The 20561-nt window shown below is 38.5% G+C and overlaps 1 protein-coding gene across 3 annotated transcripts in view; it reads left to right on the forward strand.

The window, feature by feature from the left end:
* LOC111834523 (acid-sensing ion channel 2-like) overlaps positions 1 to 20561 on the forward strand; it is a 426530-nt gene that overhangs the window by 386005 nt on the left and 19964 nt on the right. For all 3 annotated transcript variants that reach the window (XM_072712731.1, XM_023793904.2, XM_023793907.2), the window contains 2 exons: positions 5649 to 5799; positions 19118 to 19245. In XM_072712731.1, the coding sequence (XP_072568832.1) occupies positions 5649 to 5799; positions 19118 to 19245 (279 nt within the window). The remainder of the gene's footprint in view (positions 1 to 5648; positions 5800 to 19117; positions 19246 to 20561) is intronic.

Here is a 20561-nt window from a genome sequence, read left to right on the forward strand (position 1 = left end):
GCATTTTAAATTCACCTTTACCCATTTGTACAATATCTATGAAACAAGAGAATTCTTTACTTGGCTATTTTATTATATATCATCATCATCTGTCTGTTTAATAGTCATATCAAGCATATCATTGTGCTGCCTGATGTGAGAAGCACCTGCCAGATCACATTATGTCATGGAATTCTGTCTCCTGTCAATTTCTAATATGTGAATGTCACTGTCATCTGCCTAAAAGGGTGTTTACATTTTTTCAGAATTGCTAAAGTACATTTCCTGAAACCTCCCACCCCTTTCCCTAAACAGTACACACAAAACCTAATTTTTAAACTACATTCACAAAACCTTTGACTCATCTTGCAGAATCAAACACTCTATTCAAAACTATTTTATCTTTGCTCAAGAGCAAACACTGTTTTCAGATGTCAAGTCAGTCAATATGTAAATATTACTCAGTAGTCATTGCCTGCAATACTTCAAAAACAGAAAACACTTCATAAAACATACTGTAAAGGACAAAGTAAAAAAAATCCAAATGAAAGGCACATTACAGTAAAAAGTCAAGGAAGAACATTCATTCTGCCTCATTGTCATGTCTGAGGGCTGGGTGGAAGCAGGACAAAGAACTTCATCACAGGCAATGTTCTCACTTGCTAGGAATGCATACCTTAATGTTGAAATTCGACTCACCAATGGCATTTGCACACTCATTGCACATATTCTGTGTTCTAGTCAATTATCACTGTTTCACACATCTTGAAATGTGTTAGTTTGGAATCATTGTGTTTAAATGATGACTAATGTGTTCTGGCTCTGCTTAACTTTTGCGACCTGTGTTTTCTGTTTCACATCAAAGTTCATCAAAATGTGTTTTGATGAATGAGAATTTGTTTACAATTTTGCAAAAAGGGTGACTCAGTTCTGCAAATTGTTTCTAACTATGTGAATACTGTTTAAAGTTTTGGCAAATGAGTCATTGATTCAATAAATGAGTTTTGGCAATAGATGGTTTGTTCCAAGAATGGTGTTTAGTGTAAATTAACTGTAATTGCAACTAATTTTTGTAGCACCTTTCACCTAATGTATTCCCATTAGAGCAATATTATGGGGTAACCAAATGACTTTCACTATGTTATGGTGAGTTAAGTATTTATTAGTTTCATTAGCTGAAAGGCTTGTCTGGAATTTTCCTAATTTCTTTAACAGAAAAAAAAGTACAGTGGTACCTCGACCCACGAACAGTCCTGTTCACGAACCAGATGTTCGAATTTTTTTTGTACCGGTTTGCGAACCGTATTTCAGGCTGCAAACACACAAACATCCCCCAAAAGCACCCCAAAGAACCACCCGAAACACAAAGAAGTGTACATTATGCCCAAGAATGGTTGTGGAATGTATAAAAAAACTTGTTGTAGATGTATGTCTTTAATATATCTCTTCAATATCTGAAAAAATAGAGAGAGAGAATGTTCTGTTTTAGCAGTACCTTTCAGTGATTGATAAACATGTTTATGATGGTTTTTAATAGTCACATATCTATACATGAAATTACAATACTTCGTTAATAACATAAATTATTAAGTAACTCCTATTTAAATGTTATATTCTCCATTCACACATATGAAGGTTTCTCTTTGGTCTGAAAATATCCTTTCCTACGCTAAACAGTCTTTCACAGGCTGCACTTGCTGGGACCCCTGTGTTGTATCTATACTTTTGTATCTATACTTAACTAAGCTGGATGCATCATCAAATTGCTAAAGCTGGATTCATTTTCATTACTTTTAAGGGTTTTTTATTTATTAATTAGTTAAAACCCAGGACAGAATTTGGGCCAAGTCTATAAGTAAATAAATACTGTAGCGCGGAGGTACTGTACCAGCGGGCAGCGCAGCATGTTGGACTGATGCCAGCTTAATTGTAAATAGTTCTCAGTAATCGCTTGTGTCATTATAAATGTGCTGTGTGTTATGTCATGTATAATCGTTAATGTTTATTGTTGTACGTAGTGTGCGTGTATGTGTGCGTGCGCCCACCGTGTGTGTGAGGAGTAAACGGGACGACGTGCACGGTGGGCAGTGCGAGTGTGTGGGTTGCAGTAATACGGGTGTAATAAACGCCATCTGGTGATTAAACCCCGAACTATCTCTGCTGTTTAATTGTTGCGAGAATGGTTCGGTGGCCCACTAATTCAATACTTTATTGTAAATATTATACTGTGTGTGCGTGTGTGCGTGCACGCGCAAGTGAGCCTATTTGCTTGCCTGGCGCCGAGTCACGTCGCTTACACAGACAGCCGCAGTGTATTCAGGACAGAAATTGAAACTGAAGTATCGATCTCATGACACTGCCATATGCATGCGTGTTTCGATAGACAGGCAGTAGAAGCAAAGTACAAGGTCGCGCATGAACATGCTTTATTTCTGTCTGATTGTTGCGTTTCAAAATCATACTGCAGAGGAAACCTCTGCTTTTCCCAGACATGTCCTGGAAATTGTAGCTTTTGTGGACGCTACATCGCTACTTGATCAAAAAAATAACGTAACTACTGGAACATAAATTTCATTCAGAAATCAGTGACGCTACAGGCAAGCTACTAGAAAATGTAGTTAAACTAATAGCTTCGCTACATGTAGCATCGCTACCGCCCATCACTGCGAGGTACCACTGTATAACCAAAACAGAGTATTTAGGTTAATTTAGAAAATGCTTATGTAAGGAACCAGCTACTGACCCAACAACAGATTTCATCTAGGCAGCTCTCTGGTGGGCTCAGGGGCGGAGTGCCCTTCCAAGTGAGCAAACACGATGAAGTGCCCTCTGGAGTGCCCTTCCAAGTAAGCAAACATGTACGCTTGTGATGAAGAGAAAAATATGGTGGGTGCCCTTCCAGTGAAGGAAATTAGACATGGTGCCCCACTATGAGATACAGTTTTCTATATGAGAAAAGTAGATGAATAATGTACCCTCATGGTGTTCTTATGTGTATCCATCCATTTTCCAACCCCCTTATCTTACTGGGTTGTGGGAGGTCCAGAGCCTATCCCAGAAGCAATGGCCACAAGGCAGGGCACAACCCTGGATGGGGGGCCAGCCCATTGCAGGGCACACTCACACACCATTCATGCACACCTATGGGCAGTTTAGCAACTCCAATTAGCCTCAGCATGTCTTTGGACTGTGGGGGGAAACCAGAGTGCCCATGACGACACGGGGAGAACATGCAAACTCCACACACACGTAACCCAGGCAGAGACTTGAACCCAGAGGTGTGAGGCAACAGTGCTAACCACTGCACCACCATGTCGCCCCCTTCTTATGTGTAAGTAAGTAAAAATGTAATATCTAGGTTGCCTCTGTAGTTCACAAAACATTTGTTGAAATATCTTAATCAGGGATGAAAACTACTTACCAAAGACTACATACCAAACATAGCAGAGCATTCTACTAGTGGGGGGCACACATCATAATAGGTGCCCTGTTTATTTTTCCACCCCTGCCCTTCAGTCAGCCTGAGTTTGCACTGAGGCAGCAGATTATGGTGTTTAATGCATGTAGATCTTTAGTTCGCACTTGAAAGGAACACAAAGTACAGTGTTTCCCTTAGGTTTACAGCTTTTGTGGGGGGTGGGGGACCCTGATGAACAGGATTCATGGTGTTCATGTGTTTCTTTTAATGACAGCAGTCAATATAACAACTGAACTAAACATCAGAACATTTCTTTTTATGACAATAATCCACAAAGTGTGCAGCTTTTGTCACTGCAGTGTATCTTTCTGGGCTTCTGAAAGAACATTTCTAGAGCCTCTTGATATGGCTCTAGAATGTACCACACATGGCTCACTCTGCCATGTGTGGTACAGAGAGCAGAGAAGAATTGTAAACGTGCGACTGTGTAGAGAAAAAAATGACAAGCTGTTGTGTAAATAAGAATAATAACATAAGGCTATTTAGTTTGTTTATTAAAAGGACAATGTATAGACCTGTTCTATAGGAAAGGTAACCTTAACTTCTGTTGTGATCTGGCGCTATATAGAAAATAAAATTAAATAAAAGTAACTTGACCTTCACCGCCCCCCCAGGCGCGGGAGGTGCCGTTGGGGGGGTGGAGCAACCCCCAATATAATGATAGGGAAAACATTGAATTAAATCTGGCTCTAGCTTATTTCGGTTTATTTCGGTTTAGCTATGATCTTTAGTTAATTTAGGGTTGGTCTGAATACTTCTAAGTCTCTCTTACTTTTAAGTAACCCCATTCATCACGGCCAATGATCTTACATAGCCTTCACCTTGGGTTGATGAAGCTATATCCATGGCCACTGTGCAAAAACGATTTGATTTTGGTTTAGGAACTAAAAGGCAGCTACAGTCTCACACAGTGTCTGACTGATTGTCCAATCTAGTGCATAATATCAATATATCTCATTGATTCAACTCAGAGACAGCTAAGTTAGCATGTCTGATCAATTCAGCTCTAGCGCTGATGTGGTTTCACTACATCTTACTAAATCAACTCAGAAGATGCAAGGCAATACTCAATATATTTGATTAATTCAACTCAGTTACTGATTCAATTGCAGTGTGTCCAATACACTCAATTCAGAGGCCATCCAGCAGTTTATCACTTATGCAACTGACCTCCAGCTGACTCAACCATAGTGATTAGTTAAAAAGCTACATTTATTACATTGTAATGCACAACTATAATGACACAACGACCTAGATAATTACTAGAGTTAGCAACGTCAATCAAGAGTTAATTAAAGAAATATTAATTTGCTGGGTAGGAACAAAACAAAACACAGAACTCTATATAAATGGCTACATAACACCACCATATCACATGTGTACAAAACAACAGGTAAAGGAATAAATACAAACCAGAAGATACACACAGTAAGTGCAAGAGATATATTATTGCACATGTTAATCAGGCAATATCATGCATGTTCATGCAGAATGTCTCCCTGTGTACCTTCTGGATTCTTCCTAAAATCTAAGATTTTTTCATGATGGATATGCAGCCTGGGATGAGACCCAGCACAGGCATGTACCCAATGAGTGGTGCAATGATGGATGGCTGGAGTACAGTGAAGAAAAGGGGAAAAGAAAAATTGCACAAACAAGCATAAATAGATTAATAAAGTCAGCCTTAATTCCAATTTACGTGTACATTATTGTTAATTCTTCAAAAAGGCTATTTATTTATAGTTTTATTTTTTCTACACGTAAATCAATACACCAGGAGCTATATGATCAATTTAAACACCTGATAAAAAAAATAAACAACCATACATCAAAGACATTATTAGTTCTGTATATTTTATGATTGTTTACAAAACTAAAATGTACTAAAATTAGTTAAAATTAAAGTTAAATGTGACATGCAAGAAGCACTGCCCCCTCCCCGCCATTTTATTTATTGAGCACACACTTTTGAAGCAATACACATTTTTGATAGGAAGCAGGATCAGTCCCTCGACCAACTGGAGGTTAAAGGATTTGCTCAGGGGCCCAATGGCATTCTGCTTTTGCTGGGAAATTAAACTGGTGGCCCTCCACTTACAGGCATGACATGCTGCCCTGCTGAGCCATGCGCACGTGAGACCCAGACAGCAGTAGCTGGTCCATAACTAAAGGTGATATTCTCTCTTTGTAGGTGTTCACCAGGTATGGGAAGTGCTACATGTTTAACGCGGAGGAGGAGGGTAAGACCCTGCGCACCACGGTGAAGGGGGGCACTGGGAATGGGCTGGAGATCATGCTCGACATCCAGCAGGACGAGTACCTGCCGGTCTGGGGAGAGACAGGTAAGCCCTGTCTGTGTGTGCTGTGCACAGCTAGATCACGCCTTTCTGTGTTTTGCAAAGGCTGACCTGGTGAGGCTGACTGAATTAATGATGCAGTAATAATCTGTAAGAGTGATGAGTGCTGTGAGGATAAGTCAGCGGGCAGCACTCTGACCTCAAGACTGATCTTTCTCTCTAGTCTCTGGCTGTGGCAGGAATGCTGTCCCCGAGTGTGTGTGTGTGTGTGTGTGTGCGCGCGGATTAGGTTTATATTACATTGGGGGACCAAATATCCCCCACAATGTGATAAAAACCTGTTATTTTGATCTTATGGGGACCATTTTCAGGTCCCCACAAAGATCTGAGAATGCATTTCAAAAATGAAAAATGTGAAAAGTCTTGGATATAGTTTGGTTATTTATAGTTAAGGTTAGGGCTGGGTAAGGGTTAAGTTTGGCATGTTGGAATTAGAGTTTTCCCCATAGTCCCCCAAATTAGTGGAGAGTCCCCACAAATATACAATTACAAACCTGTGTGTGTGTGTGTGTGTGTGTGTGTGTATGTGTATGTGTGGTCCAGATATACCTTACCTTGTGAGGACCAAATGCCCCCACAACTTGATGAATACCCATTTTTCCTGGTCCCCATAAGGGAAAATTCAATTTTCTAAAAATCCCTGACTGAAAACAAAAAATTAAAAAATGCAAAACTCTTGTATTTTGTTTGGTTGCTTATGATTATGGATAGGGCTGGGTAGGGGTTAAGGTTGTCATGGTTAGCACTAGCATTTTTCCCATAGAAATGAATGAGCAGTCTCCACAAAGATATGATTACAGGTCTCTGTGTGTCTGTGTGTGTTTTTGTAATTATTACATTATGGGGGCCAGATTTCCCCACAATGTGATAAAAACTGCAATTTTTTACTTTGCACAGATATTGTTTCAGTCTCCACTAGTATCCTTGCACACAGCACTGATGTGTGCAGGGAGGGAAGGCAAGCCTGTCTGGTCCAGTCCCATAGGAGAGGTACTGTAGCACAAATTGCTGAAAAATTAATTCTGGCTATGATAGAGAGGTGTCAGAGCACACAGTGCATCACAGCTTGCTGCATATGGCGTGTGTAGCTACAGACTGGTCAGAGTGCCCATGTTGACCCCAGTTCATCACCGAAAGTACCTACAATCGCCTTGTGAGCATCAGAACTAGAATATACAGCAATGGAAGAATGTGGCCTGGTATGATGAGTCATGTTTTCTGTCACATCTCGTGGATGGCTGGGTGTGTGTGCATTGTTTACCTGGGGAAGACCGCAAGCCAGCAGAGGCAATATGATGCTCTGGGCAATGTTCTCTTGGGAAACCTTGGATCCTGGCAGTCATGTGGATGTTACTTTGACACATACCTTATACCTGATTATTGTAGCAGACCAAGTACACCCCTTGATGGCAACGATATTTCCCGATGGCAGTGGGAAAAAGAGCTCAATCTGTTGACTTGGCCTTCAGGTTACTCAGATCTCAATCCGACTGAGCATTTGTGGAATGTGCTGGACAATCAAGTCTAATCCATTTAGGCCCCATCGTGCAACTTATGAGACCTAAAGGATCTGCCGTTAACATCTTGATACCAGATACCACAGATCACCTTCAGAAGTCTTGTGGACTCCTTGCCTTGACAGGTCCAAGCTGTTTTGGTAGCTCAAGGGTGACCTACATAACATTAGGCAGGTGGTTTTAATGTTATGGCTGACTGGAGTTCATGAAGCATCATTTTGTCCATCGCTAGAATCAAGTTTTTAATGTATTAAAGACTTAATGTTTTATAAAGCTCTACTTATCATTTCTATGAACACCCACCTCAAATGAGGAAATCACACATTAAGTTTCAATGTACATTAATAAGAACATGCAACAGAGTTTCTTTTCTGTGTTCTCTCCTCCTGCTAAGTAACACTTTTTCAGTGGAAAAAAGTTTAATGCACGCACAGAAATGTCTCATAATTGTAATAGCTTCACAGAGGTCTAGGTACAGTAGCTGGTTGGTTTTCTTGCTTTGATTCCTCTGATCAGCTTGCCTCATATACAGCATGCCCCATGGCGCTGAGGTTTTTGGTCAGGCCATGAGCTTCAGCCACGATTTGCCTTCCATCTTCACCAGATAGTTCCTGCACCATTTTGATGTCGGTTTAAGGTTTTTGTCTCACTGAAAAATGAACTAAAGCCTGCTCTGCAATAGACCTGACAGAATGACAAGCCTTTGAAGAATGCTCTGACATTCTTGCTGATTAAGATTGCGAGCGAATTCGTAAAGATCACCAAAGATCAACAACCCCAGACTGTGACAATGGGAACCACACGTACAGAATACACATTGCAGTTCAACTCAGGGCTAATAAAACAATATAACGTTAATGACATTTCTAGTTTGAACCACGTTTTTAAAACTAGATGACGAAGTGAGACTGGAAAGCTGTAGTTTAAAGTGACATAATATTACAGGTGTTGTTTCACAAAAAGCCGCTGCATGCCTGCAAGTTAATGTGAACTAATGTAGGATTTCCAAGCCAACCAACCTCATGACATCACATTCACATTCTACACTAGGATAAGATGGGGCTACACTTGCCTAAAAAATGTAAGAAAACTATATTGTTTAAATGGAAAAGTTAAACAGGAATGGATCATTCTTCATCATCAGACAGCATACATATCTAAAAATTGTAACGAGACACATCAGGGACAAGGGCACAAAACTTAGGGAGCCTAAGCTTAAGAGTTGTGGTCAGAAATGGAAGCAAAGGTTGAGATGCCAGGACAAGGTTAAGGCAGGAACACATGCAGACCCATGAGAATCAATATACACTACAAGCAAGAAGGGGGTTGGGCCAGATGTTCAGCGGGCAGGGTAACGGGAGAAACACACTCGCAGTGAGATGGTGGTTGGGGCAGATGCTCAGCTGACAGAATAACAGGAGAAACACACTCGCAGTAAGATGGTGGTTGGGGCAGATGCTCAGCTGGCAGAATAACAGGAGAAACACATTTATTAAACCTCATGGCTAGAGGAAGAGATAGTAGTGATGGAGAAAATTATGCTTCATGAACCATGTGCTAAATTTTTTAACACTAGATGGTTGTTCAAAAAAGGGGCAAAAAGCATGCCCCAAAGTAAATCAAGAGCACCATTTAGCATTGGCAATAAAGCCAAACTGAAATGACTGTGAATACTTTGGTGAAGCAGACTAGTTCCAGGGGTATGGCTGCAGTGCGGCAGTAGAATCTGACCTCACAATCACTTTGATCTTATCATATTCATGCCATGTCACAGGTTTGTCTTCTATCAATTTGTTTAGTTTTTTCAGAGCATCCTACACTGCAACATTCATTTTATAACAGTCACCCTTCTCTTAGAATTCTATATTTTGACAGAATAATAAGCTATGTGTAACGTAAATACCTACTACCTCCAACTGTAAAAAGAGAAAATAGTTTTATTTGTGTGTGTGTTTTCATTATGATTGAGGTAATTCTACTATTTAATTTCAGAGTATGGCTAAATTTTCAATAAAATAATGTGGAACAAGCATGGATTTCTGACAAAGAATCAAGTTAATCTCCAAATGGGAACACACCTGCACCCTTGTACAAGATAATGAATCATGCAGCTGTACAAAAATATACTGCAACCTGCTGTAATCATGATACATTCTGGAATTGCTTACATCAAGGAGTTCAGCCTACCTGCACTTATACCCAAGTTGGCTCCTTGACAGCCAATTGCTTGTACAGTATATATTAACTTCCTTACTTGTATGTCACATTGGATAAAATCATATGATACATAAATGTAAATTTAAATGATAATGTAATTCATATAACATATAAATAAGCGTATAAGCTATGCGGTAAACCAGGTATCAATATAGCAGCTTTGAAATTTGCTTCAATAAACCTAATGAATTCATCCATCCATCTTCCAACTGCTTATTATGAATACAGTTACAGGGGGCCTGGAGCCTATCCCAGGCAGAACAGGGCACAAGGCTTGGTACACGCTGAATAGGATGCCAGTCAATTACAGGAAGATTACAGCCACAAAATCACGCACTGCAGGAAATGCCAGGCAGCCTGTCTGCATGTCTTTGGATTGCAAGAGGAATCTGACATGACAGAAGAAGAACATGCAAACTCCACACACATACAATATAGGCAGGATACAAACCCCTTACCCTCCCGATGTGGGGCATCAGTGCTTCCCGGTGACCCACAATGGCACCATAAACCCAGTCAAATGACAAACATAATTTTGATGCAATAAGGACAGTTAATAGTTGCTCTAGTCACAGTTAAGCTGAAAATTTGTATATTACATAACACAAAAATTTTAACTCCCGAAGCCTGGAAACCAGCTATTTAACAAAGGGTTTTCAAAGAGATGCACTTTGGCATTGTTTGTTATGTGGAAAAATCACTTGTTAAAGAGAGCTGGCGGTGTTTGCATTCGTGCCTTCCCTGCAATTACAATAGATGTGACTATCAGAATGTTTGGAAGAAACAGCATTGATGATCCCAAGAGAGAGCTTTTACTTGGAGTTGCCCATGCATATAAAATCTGGATGAGCATTGCTTAGTGAGGGTCCTGTACAGTAGGCTCCTTAGAGCACCTGTGCACCTGCTCACTGGGAAACGCTGCCAGTTTCCCTGCTGTCTGATACCACAGGCTGCACTGTATGTGGGCCCCTATTGTCAGAGGCCTTCCCCAGCACACCTACTCCCTGCTGCTCACTGTCAGCTTCACTGTACTGGTTGCACAACATCAAATCAATTAAAACATCATGACTGCAAAGCCAGAAATGCTCTGTTGCTTAGAAGGAGAAAGGTAAGTAATCACAGAAGTGGCTAAATGCTTCTAATCAGTATAGATGGCTTCATCTGCCACACCACCCACCTGTGACATTATCTGGATTGTTTGTGCTTGCACCGCTAGTTTGCAGGGGATGTGAGCTCTGACATGTGTTTTTGGCATTAATGATACAGTATGAGCATCCACAGGCCATGTTATACGGTCTGTCTACAGTGTCAAGCAGCAGATAGGGTGCAGGCTTTTGAGAGTAGATCTGTGACTCTCCAAAAAGCTGAACAGATTTTTGTCACAAACAGACGACGGTGCAGCTAGTGCATCTGTTGTGTATTACGATACCATCTGCTACAGTCTTAACCCTGGGAGGATTGTGAGCACACCGTGTTTGTGCAAGCCATGAAACGATACAACATTTCCAAGACACTTTCATACTTTTCAAGCACAAAAATTTCAATTGTCTCCAGTATAACTGCAATACTTTTCATTCTCATAAAAAAACAAGTGACAGAATACATCCAAAGCAAGCTGCTTGTTGTAACCAATGCATGTTTCAATCCAGCATAAAAATATAATATATATCTATATCTGTATTTACATAGCATGTGATTTGGCCATGATGAGATGGAATGAATTATACTGAATGGAGCACTATATTGATAAAAAAAATATATAAATTTCATTAGAATTTCCTTTTATTCTTAATGGCTTATTTAATCTATAAGTATGTTTCTCCAAAACTTTTTATTACATTTCTTTGTAATTAGATGCCATGATCAATGACAAATTTACATTTGCTTTATTTAGCAAATTCCTCTATCCAAAGCAACTTACAAGTGGTGAAGGCCATTATAAACGTAATTGACTAGGCATAAGTGCAGTTAGGCTGGGTTGGGGCAAATATATGTAAAATGTGTTATATGCAGCAAAACTAAAAAACATTGTTATCTATGGTATACCTGCCTCTTTAGTTCCTGGGATAAGCTCCAGGATGGCAGGATGAAAAACATGAACCTTTTGAACTTTGATCTTTTCAGACAACTCCATTGCTGCATAGAAATACATCTGTTACTCCTAAGCACAGGTGTTTGTTGCACAGAAGGGCAGTCAAGAAAAAAAGGAATATGATACACAGGAATACAGTGCAGCTGGAGGTGGAGTGAAAATAAAGACAAAAAGCTCCAGTTTGGCAAACCTGACTTGAACATTATTGGTCTTTACACAATTATGAGTAACCAGGAGAGAATGAGATCCCAAAGGGCTGAGGGAAAGGTCTTCAGAGACACCTAGCAGCAACATGGGAAAGCAGCCCTGCAATCCACCTGGGAGACACCATGGGAAGAGGAGGAAATGGGCCATGCTATACCGATGTAGATAACGAGCCCCTTCCAGGCATCTGCAAGCATTCAGACCTAGTTAATTATTTCCCAGAGGAGATCATTTCTTGGAGGTGTTATCTTCTTCCTCGAATAGCCAATGGATGGCATAAATAATGGCATAATTTTGAAAGCTTTTTCTCCATTACTCTTAGGTAATTTAAGAGCACCAGCAAAATGAAAAATTAGGGAGAGAATGTCAGTAATGATCACACCAAATGTTGTAAAGAACAGTTATTGTTTCACTGAACTGGTCCCAAAGTCCACACATCTTATAATTCTGGCATAACACAGGAAAGTGGTGCTGCCTGTGGTGTTAGAAATGTTGCCATTTTCTGCCATAAATTGTCTATCACACTAATGCAGATGGTGAGAGCAACTTCAAATGCTATGTTAAACAAAACAACAACTAGAATAATTCTAAATTTGCATGTGTTAGATGAAATTTGCAAGGATGGCCAAATCAAATAAAGTACTTTACTGACAAAACTCAAATCTAAAATGCAGCCCTATACAGATGTTCCATTACTTATGAACGAGTTACGTTCCAAACGGCTGTTCGTAACTTGAAATGTTCGTAAGTCGTTATTCAACATCACTTTAAGGGTATACGCAAGTACAAAGAATTAGGATGCTGGGAGTACGCACGCTACACTGGTGTGCGGCGGGAGTAGTGGCCAGAAGTCGTGCTAGGCGGAATTGGTGCGCAGAAAAAAAATTGATATTGCTACAGGAAACGGGAGCCTAACGAACACAATTTGTATTTCTGAAAGTTCGTATGTTGAAAGTTTGTAAGTAGAGGAGCTTCTGTTCTGTATTTGAACAGCTGACCTAAAGGTTACCCCAAAAACCTGCATACACACCGGCCCTTTGCAGATAAGATTGGTCACCGCTGCTATAGTCACTTAGGATGAAAATGTAGAAGTTCACTCTAATACAGCCCATAGTCATTGCCTTCTTCACTGCTTCACTAGCTGATGCTATTTAGTTTGAACTGGTAATTAAGCTCATTATCTTCCCTGCATGTTTCTAGGGTTCAGTCACGGGTCAGTACTTTGAAGCCTACTATAAGTGGTGAATGAACGACGAAATCCCTCATCCTCCACAATGGAAAATGCCTGATCGTCCAGTGCAATCATCTCCATTATTTTAGTAGTTGTGTCTTCAGCTCTGGTTCTGCTAACTTTGAATATTGATAAACTACATATTGGCTGGTAACATCAGTCATGTCAGTCATCAACTGAAAAGCCTATTTATATTTGTACTGTACATGACATTTACAACCGCAGGATTACACAAATGTCATGAGATGATATCAATAAATATTTTCTGTTTTTTGGCTATCCTTGTGGGAGAAACACAGGAAAGCAATATTAAATAGTGTGATTTTTGGGATTAAGTGGTATCTGGTCATATTTTCCTAGATTATTTTATAATGAAATGTGACTTGATCAAAATTTAATATTTCTATGTTTGTGGTGTTGCAGTAAATTAGTGGTTTTTTTTCCTTTCCGATATAAACCAGACATGTATCTTAAAAAACAAGCACTAATATAATAATAGATGTATATGTGATATTATTAACTATAAAAATGTATTCCCTACGTGCTATGTATTGAAATCTCGCACACAGAACCTCCCACCATTGAATAGCATTCTGCTAAGCAGATACTTCAACAACATCCTGGAACAGAGGAGTTTCAGTCTTTGCATGTGCTGTATGCTGATTTTCACATTGGCAAATGGTTTCCCTTCAGACTGCAGATTTCTCATTCTGGACATTCAAATTCTGTTTTTTTCTTGTTTCCTTTCATTTTAAGGGAATGTTTTACACTCTTGTCCTAATTTGTCCTTATACCATGGCCAAGTGCCTCAAAGCAGGACCTAACAAAATGTTATGTAAACTGCTATGCGAACAGTGAAGCAACAGAACAGTTTTACTCCAAACAGCAGCTTCATTAGCCGAAGTTTCATTTTTCTTTTTGTCCTACTTTTATCTCATCTGCCAAATTTGCAGTTTGTCATCAAACTCTCTTTCCATCTTTGGTATGTGATTGATAGCATCTGGTAATGCATCTTCTACCACCTAATAATCAACTTGACAAGAGAACCTGATGTAATCCATGGGTCTCTTCCTCTTTTGAGTTTAATTTGAATTATTAATGAGATGAATAATGAGGAATCAGGGTCACATGTCCAGGTAAGGTTGAAGGTAGGGCACCTTTGAACACATTTATTAAAATGTATACCAAAAGTCTGGCAACTATACATGAATAATGTATTTAAGTAAAAGTAGGTAAGGCATTTCATGGCATTTCATCTAGCTGTTTTGTTTGAGGGAAAGTTAGCAGTGTGTTTTATACGCATGTAGGATAAAATTTCTGACTGCATTAAAAGACATCCATAAACGACAGTAAGTAGACAGCCTTCAGCTGTGGTACCTTTCTGAATTAGCCCTGCAATTCTGACATAATCCACTGCGAGTGATAAGGCCAGTCACCTCCAAAAGCACGGTATGGTAATCCTTACACTCAGATGATAGCTGAGTATATATCATTTGTGTAGTAAATTATGCAGGTTAATAACTATGTCTAATACCTGCCTGTGCAATATTGTTGAGGATATTTTTAGTTGATTTTGTCTGACATTGTTTTAATGGATGTGTTCCCCAACACATCTCAAAGTTCTGGCTGTGAACACATAGCACACACTAATACACACTAATACACACACACACACACACGGGTGAATGTACTCAGTTATAATACTGGTTACTCAGGAAACTGTCACCCACTGTTACTGGCAATGAATACAGCTTTGAAAGAAGCCAAAAGTGAAATTGGATGGTCGTCTGTATCATCTTTACTGTATTTACTTCTGCCATTAGTTCATGTGCTTTCTGTTACACCTAAAATTGTTTACAGCCTTTTTAATATATACTACTTTATTTTATAAACTGTAACAATCATTTGTCTCTGTCAATTAGGTACTCAATCTCATTTACATAAACATACTTTTTTATGAAATGTAAAATAAAAGTAGAGATGAAAAGGTTGTAGTTTTTACATACATTTTTTAAAATACCATTCTACCAGAACAAAAACACTGCAGTCTGATCCCAGAGTTGTCACTGTGCCTTATACATACATTACTTCCTGCTGATTACTTGTCAAATGTTGTGAATGATACAGTGCACTTAAAGCTCTACAGTGTACACACACACATTCATTTTGCTCATTGTTTAGTGTTATCTTCAAAAGAATATTGCTTGTGTAAAACATAGCAAACAGCAACAGTGCAAAATTCAACAACAACAGTGAAAAATTACTCGGTTCTTTGTAAATAAAGCCACACTTCCACTGTTTGATCAGTCCAGCTCCCATTGTTCTCCTCCCGAAGCTACTTTTTGTATTAAAAGTCCAGGTGATCAGCTGTAATGCTTAAAACTAAAGAGCGCTTTAGTGCTAATTACTGTAGGTTGCCATTACATGATTTCAATTTAAATATAAAGCTTCTTGACCTGATAACATTACATTCTAAAAAAAATGTACATATTATGTGCAGTTTTTCATACAAGGCAGCTTAATATCACGAATCAAAACATATCTTTCTCAAAAAATGAAACATAGCATAGTAAAGCATATGTGGCTGAATACGGTGGCAGAAAGCAGCAGTATTCTGCAGCAGCCTGTGGGATGTGGAGAAGCTGTGCTTTGTGGTTTTGTGGTTTTTGTTTGATCCTTCTAATTGGATGGTTTTTTGGAAAGAAATACCTACATGGTAAACAGCGTGCGGCTGAATTAATAGTGACATTGCTTTTAACACACGGGTGAATGTACTCAGTTATAATACTGGTTACTCAGGAAACTGTCACCCACTGTTACTGGCAATGAATACAGCTTTGAAAGAAGCCAAAAGTGAAATTGGATGGTCGTCTGTATCATCTTTACTGTATTTACTTCTGCCATTAGTTCATGTGCTTTCTGTTACACCTAAAATTGTTTACAGCCTTTTTAATATATACTACTTTATTTTATAAACTGTAACAATCATTTGTCTCTGTCAATTAGGTACTCAATCTCATTTACATAAACATACTTTTTTATGAAATGTAAAATAAAAGTAGAGATGAAAAGGTTGTAGTTTTTACATACATTTTTTAAAATACCATTCTACCAGAACAAAAACACTGCAGTCTGATCCCAGAGTTGTCACTGTGCCTTATACATACATTACGTCCTGCTGATTACTTGTCAAATGTTGTGAATGATACAGTGCACTTAAAGCTCTACAGTGTACACACACACATTCATTTTGCTCATTGTTTAGTGTTATCTTCAAAAGAATATTGCTTGTGTAAAACATAGCAAACAGCAGTTGTTAAATGTGTTTCATCAGCTTTTGAAATATGCTCTTTAATATTGTTGTCTTGTCTTGCTGCTGGGCATGGCCCGTTGGTTGCACAGAGATAGCAAAACAGATAAATGCTTAGATACCACAGCAGGTCATGGGGGAACCATTCATTTGTTATCAGAGGTCTGCAGAAGGCTGTCATCAAGCATGTTATTACAGAGAAGGAACAATGTCAATGATTATATTATTGTTTGTGTATAGGGCACAATTCATTTATTTGCTTTGAGGTGAAAAATTACTCGGTTCTTTGTAAATAAAGCCACACTTCCACTGTTTGATCAGTCCAGCTCCCATTGTTCTCCTCCCGAAGCTACTTTTTGTATTAAAAGTCCAGGTGATCAGCTGTAATGCTTAAAACTAAAGAGCGCTTTAGTGCTAATTAGGTTGCCATTACATGATTTCAATTTAAATATAAAGCTTCTTGACCTGATAACATTACATTCTAAAAAAAATGTACATATTATGTGCAGTTTTTCATACAAGGCAGCTTAATATCACGAATCAAAACATATCTTTCTCAAAAAATGAAACATAGCATAGTAAAGCATATGTGGCTGAATACGGTGGCAGAAAGCAGCAGTATTCTGCAGCAGCCTGTGGGATGTGGAGAAGCTGTGCTTTGTGGTTTTGTGGTTTTGGTTTGATCCTTCTAATTGGATGGTTTTTTGGAAAGAAATACCTACATGGTAAACAGCGTGCGGCTGAATTAATAGTGACATTGCTTTTGTACCCCTGAGCAGAGCACTTACCCTGAATAGCTTCAGTAAATATCCAATCAGTATTTCACTTGGTATCATTAATCACACTGACTGTAACCTCTGCCTTTACAGGTGCCTTTACAGCACATCATCAGCCTCTGTTTGAATCAGTTTTAAAGTTTAATATATATGTTAAAATGTAATATTTATAATATTTATTGTAATTATAATTCCTGCCCCCAGTCATTCCATTCCGCAAATTTAATAGATTGGTAGAATGATAAGTTCCACCCATCCATCCACCAACTCAATCATGGTCACAGGGACAATGATAAGCTGAAAGATGCAAAAAGTTTTTACAGACAAAACTATAAGACTTAAATATGTGTTAATCTAGTGTGTACCCTAGACTCAGGTCACCCATTCCAAAATAAGTGGTTAATGGATGGATGAATGGATGGACAGTTTCTAGCTATTTCACCCTGCAGTGTCTTTCAGAGTGGAGGGTGTTTTGGGACAATCTTAAATAAATAAATAAATCCCATTTAAATGATTATTTAAATTATGTTTTAAATTGTAATTTAAATGATTATTTATAAAATACTGTATGTTATTTAAATTATTTGCATTTTGGGACCAAATTATCTCCAAAGTGTGGTAAAACCTGAAACTTTCTTACCTTTGGGGATAACCCCAATTTTATCAAAATCTGTGGCTGCAATCCAAATAGTAAAAATGCTAAAAGTATTTTGTTAGGTTACTTATGGTTAGGGCTGGATAGGGGTTAAGGATACCATGACTGAGATTAGTGTTTTTCCCATAGAAATTAATGGAAAGTCGCCATTTGGATAGGTATGTCAGTGTGTGTGTGTGTGTTTCCGTGTATGTTTTATTTTATGTTTATCGTTATGCTATGACTTTTCCTGCCTTAAGTTAGGATAATAACAATGGCATAGGAACTGTTTATCTCTAGTGGGTTTTTTCCTAAATCAGATCTTATCCCTAGTTACAGTCGTGACCAAACAGTTAATAGAGGATCAGTTAGGAACAGTTAGGACGTGTCTGTACAAAATGCAGTTATAAACTTGAATTCAGTGGATTAGGTGAGATTGATCCATTGTTACCTGGCTCGCAATGTAACCAGTTAGATGTACAGTTTTGTTTAGAGCCCTCCCACTGAGTTTGATGGGTGACTTTGATAGATAATTTTATTGGTTACTGGTATAATTTAAATGGTCATTTAATCAATCATTTAAATAACAATTGAAATGATTATTTAAATAATCCTTTAAATGGCAATTTAAATTATAATTTGTATAATCGTTTAAATGACACACTTATAAATAACCATTTAAATGACATTAATTTATGGAATATTGTCACAAAACACCTCCCCCCCCCCATATTTCAGCAGTCAAACCATGAAATATCAAATGCAGTTTCTAAGTATTAAATATTATAAAATTTTATTACAGTCAATACTATAAAGCTGGAAGAAACATACATCACCAGTTTGTAATAAAGTTAATAGATTAAACAACATAACTGGTAAAATGCCTTCATTTTATGTTGATTCATTTATAATATATAAATTTTACAAAACCACCTGTAAGGAACAGGATTGTAATGAACCTGAAGCTTGTTTAATGAACTGCAAGTTGGATGGGATGTCAGTCCCTCAAGGATCCTAAGGGCAATGTAAAGCCCCTAGGGACCGAACCCACAATCCTATTGGTGTGAGGCCTCATTGCAAGTCATTGAGCCACCACACCTCTACAGTGTCTTACAGTTTTATCTATTTATACAGCTAGAGCTTTTATTGGGGCAATTCCAGTTAGACTGTGTAGCTGAGAATAGGGCAACATAACTAACCTGGGGATGCCTTCAGGTGCATTCTGTTTATCCATTTGTCACGGACACCACTCACTGTGGGCTTTCACTGAGCCGGTTGGCATGGACAGCTACCACTGTGGGCTTCTCTGTGTGTTTCTGCAGAGGAGACAGCATTTGAAGCAGGGATCCGGGTGCAGATCCACAGCCAAGCAGAGCCCCCCTTCATTCATGAGCTGGGGTTCGGGGTCTCGCCCGGGTTCCAGACCTTTGTCTCAACACAGGAACAGAGGGTAAGTGACTTCCTGTTGTAAATTGAGGCATTGGCGTGGCATGTGGCTCAATGGGTTAGAGGTCCAAATCACAGGGCCGGCAGATTGATGTCACCATTGGGCCCCTGAGCAAGGCCCTTAGCCCCCAGCTCCATGGCCATTGTCTGTGTGTCTCATGGAGTGCAAGACTGGGTAGCCCAGCAGAAAAATGTTTTTTTCCTTGTCTTTATGGGTATTTGTATTTGCATGTGCAAACATTTCTGTTGTTTGAAGAGTGAGTTGCTTTAACCCTAGCTTGTTGGCATGAATATAGTTTCTCCCAAATTCAAAAAGTTGGATCTCTCAAAGTCTACATTAAGAGGCTTTTTATTCTTTAGTTAAGTAGGCAGGATTAATTTATAATTTGCTTATTGTTCCTTATATTTTCGATTAGCTTGAATGGCATAACCAACAGCTCCCACCAAAGAGTACCATCTGGTGGCTACTACAAGAAAATACCGTAAAATAAAATGATAATTGTGTATATCAGGAGGGTTGTTTCCTGTAATTTGTATTTTCTTGGTCACCAGCCTGAAACAACGTGCAAAATGAACAAGATTAAAAGAGCCATGTTTTTATTTAGGGGAAATTAAAACACGCCCTTCCTTTCCCATTTAGCTTAACTGGTTTATGTTATTCTGAGTTAGCCCTCCGTAAAATGAGAATGAGGTGTTTGACTGTACTGGGCCATAAATTACACTGCAGCAATACTTCAGTGCTGCCAATATAAATTAAACAAAATATATTAAAGTTAAAGGTTCATTTTTAAACTGCAATTAAAGCAGTAGGATGTTCATAATGAATTAACTATCAAAATAAAATAAATGTGCTTTTTATGTTCACAGCCTTGACAACAAAATTAAAAAGGACAAATGGGTAAAATTTAAAGGAGAGTTACGCTTTTTCAAAACTATATTTAATGAAACAAACTGGAAATTTTATCCATCCAACCATTTTTTATTTGTTTTTTTTTATCCTGGTCAGGAAGGCTGATGGAGAAAAAGTTTTCTTAAATATATTTTTACCTCTAAATTTGCAACATAACTAATTATAATGTTTATAATAGAGTTTTAACAGTATAGGATAACCCACCCAGGAAAAAGTTGTTGAAAAGATGGCTTTGTCAGACACCTCAAAAACATTGAGTTTGGTTGAAAAGTGAAAGGTAAAAAAACGTGTTTCTCGGGTCGTTGAAAAGACGTCTATAAAAGACATCTGTCTATCGTCTAGGTTGCACAGTTAACCATTAATTTATTATTATTGCGATATATGAATACTGTATATTATATTCATATAAT

The sequence above is a fragment of the Paramormyrops kingsleyae genome, chromosome 5 (assembly GCF_048594095.1).
Source record: "Paramormyrops kingsleyae isolate MSU_618 chromosome 5, PKINGS_0.4, whole genome shotgun sequence".
Classification (NCBI taxonomy): domain Eukaryota; kingdom Metazoa; phylum Chordata; class Actinopteri; order Osteoglossiformes; family Mormyridae; genus Paramormyrops; species Paramormyrops kingsleyae.